This window comes from Acanthisitta chloris, unplaced genomic scaffold (assembly GCF_000695815.1).
Source record: "Acanthisitta chloris isolate BGI_N310 unplaced genomic scaffold, ASM69581v1 scaffold30903, whole genome shotgun sequence".
NCBI lineage: Eukaryota > Metazoa > Chordata > Aves > Passeriformes > Acanthisittidae > Acanthisitta > Acanthisitta chloris.
In genome coordinates, this window is record NW_008667022.1 from 552 (window position 1) to 3,312 (window position 2,761).

General features: G+C 59.0%; 1 protein-coding gene across 1 annotated transcript in view; it reads left to right on the top strand.

Annotated features, from left to right (window-relative positions):
- Positions 1-2,578, top strand: part of UNC93B1 (unc-93 homolog B1 (C. elegans)) — a 2,855-nt gene extending 277 nt beyond the window's left edge. Inside the window, exons 3-11 of the mRNA XM_009072357.1 lie at positions 60-251; positions 329-490; positions 558-693; positions 773-866; positions 945-1,069; positions 1,141-1,323; positions 1,393-1,657; positions 2,099-2,217; positions 2,306-2,578. Of these exons, the coding sequence (XP_009070605.1) occupies positions 60-251; positions 329-490; positions 558-693; positions 773-866; positions 945-1,069; positions 1,141-1,323; positions 1,393-1,657; positions 2,099-2,217; positions 2,306-2,578 (1,549 nt within the window). The remainder of the gene's footprint in view (positions 1-59; positions 252-328; positions 491-557; positions 694-772; positions 867-944; positions 1,070-1,140; positions 1,324-1,392; positions 1,658-2,098; positions 2,218-2,305) is intronic.
- Positions 2,579-2,761: the final 183 nt, after the last annotated feature.

The window sequence follows — 2,761 nt, forward strand, 5'->3', positions numbered from 1 at the left end:
GCGTCTACCTGGGTATGGGCACCTCCCTGGGGAACTCCACGATGGTTTGGGGTGTTCAGGTCATGGCCTGACAACCCTTGGACACCCTGCCCCCCAGGCCTGCTGCAGATGCAGCTGATCCTTCACTATGACGAGACCTACCGGGAGGTGAAGTACAGCAACATCCAGCTGGAGGACATCGACCACAAGGTGCTGATGGGCATCAACATCACCCCCGTGGCAGCGCTGCTCTACACACCTATCCTCATCAGGTACAACCCCACTGCGCTCCCAGATGACACGGCACACTGGCATGGCCACCCACACCTCCTGCCCCTCGCCCCGGCAGGTTCTTCGGCACCAAGTGGGCCATGTTCCTGGCGGTGGGCATCTACGCCCTCTTCGTCTCCAGCAACTACTGGGAGCGGTACTACACCTTGGTACCCTCTGCAGTGGCCATCGGGGTGGTCATCGTGCCTCTCTGGGCCTCCATGGGCAACTACATCACACGGTAGGCATTGAGGGGAGGTGAGTGGGGGGTGCAGGGGGGTGCCAGCTGACCTGCAAGTGTCGTGCAGGATGGCCCAGAAGTACTACGAGTACATTAACTACAAGGAAGAGCAGGAGAAGGACAAGAAGAAGCAGCAGACATCACAGGATGCCTGCAACACCTACATCATCATCTTCCAGACTGTCTTCTACTCCTGCTTCCACGTGAGTGCTGGTGGGATGGGTGGGATGGGTTGGGGGCTGCACCGGCAGCTCTGAGCATCCCCTTCTCTACATCTCCTAGTTGAGCTTTGTCTGCGCCCAGATGCCCATGGTCTTCTTCCTCAACAACTACCTCTATCAACACAACCACACTCTCTTTGCGGTGAAGCACTGCGGTGAGGGCACGGGGTGGTGGTGAGGGCACCAGGAGACCCCTGGTTGGGGTTGAATGGTGGCCTGTGCCCCCCTGGCAGGGACCCTGAGCCATGGCACGCTGCCCGGCTTCAACAAGACGGTGCTGCAGAGCCTTCCCCGAAGCGTCCACCTCATCATCGTGGAGAGCGCGCTGATGGCCGCCGCCTTCGTCGCCATGCTGGTGGTGAGGACCATGCACGAGGAGATGGGGATGGGCTGGGATGATCCAGTGCCTCACCCATGGCTGTGCCACAGGTGCTGGTGCTTTGTGGTGCAGCATACGAGCCCATGGAGGAGATCGACATGCGCAGTATCGGCTGGGGGAACATCTTCCAGTTGCCCTTCAAGCACATGAGGGACTATCGCTTGCGGCACCTCTTCCCCTTGTTCATCTACAGCGGCTTCGAGGTGCTCTTTGTCTGCACTGGCTTCTCCCTGGTAGGACCTGGGATGGGGTGGGAGGTGACAGAGTGGGGACAGGTGACACTGAGTGTGTGCTCATTGCAGAACTACGGTGTGTGTGCCCTGGGGCTGGAGAAGTTGGCGTATCTCCTCATGGCCTACGGCTTTTCTTGCTCCAGCGTGGCCTTGTCCACGCGGCGGCTGCGCCGCCACATCCCCCTCCTGGCTGGAGCCTTCATCCATGCTGGCCTCCTGGTGACACTCTTCTGCTGGGCACCACAGCCACGGCACCTGGCCCAGGCGCCGCTGCTCTACATCATCGCCGTGCTCTGGGGCATGGGGAGCGCCCTCAATAAGACTGGGATCAGCAGTGAGTAGTGGGCATGTCCTGAAACAGCTCTCGTTGTCCTCAAAATGCCTTGGGGGTTCTCAAAACAGTCTTGGTTGTCCCCAAAACAGCCTCCATGGTCCCCCCAATGCCTTGGTTGTCACAAAAACACCTTGGTAGTCCCCCAAACAGTTTTGCTTGTCCACAAAACTGTGTTGGTGGTCTCCAAAACACCTTGGTAGTCCCCAAAACAGCCTCAGTAGTCCCCAAAATGCCTTGGTTTCCCCAAAACACCTGGGTGGTCTCCAAAACAGCTTCAGTGGTCTCCAACTTCCCAATGCATCCTCTCTTCACATCCCCTGGCTCCATGACCTGGTGCTCCCTCCTCTGCTTGGATCCATGGGACAGACCCACTGTGGTTGTACCCCACACCAAGGGGACACGGCACAGGAAAGGGGGCACTGATTCCAGTCTCTGCTGCAGTCCTCCTGGGAATGCTGTACAAGAACAAGGAACGTCAAGACTTCATCTTCACCATCTACCACTGGTGGCAGGCCCTGGCAATCTTCACCGTCTACCTGTGGTCAGGGCTACCCATGAAGGTAAGTCCCAGGCCACAGCCAGGACCTCTTCCAGACTTTTTTGGGGGGACATAATGCCATGGCAATCCCAAAACATCCTGTCCCACAGGCCAAGCTGTCCATCATGCTGCTGACACTGGTGGTGGGAGTAGGGACCTACCTGTGGATGGAGAGGAAGGTGGCACAGCATGTGGAGCACCGGCTGCCGCGCATCCCGCGCCCACGCCACAAGATGCAGGGATATCGCTACCTAGAGGATGACAACTCGGATGAGACCGGCTCCGAGGGGGATGGGGACAAGGAGGACCATGAGGATGAGCACCTGGAGGAGGCCACCGGCAGGGAGGAACTGCCTAAAGAGGATGGGGAGCAGCTGGGTTAGGGACTGTCCCCACAACATCATGCCCACACGGGACCTGAGGGGAGTCCACAGCCCTCCCTGGGACTCCCTGGGGATGTCCAAATCCCCCAGAATGGGACAGAACTTCCACAAACCTCCTCCACTCAGGCTTGCAGACCCCTGAGCTTAAAGCCTGCAGCCCCCAGGCAGCCCCATATCCCCCCC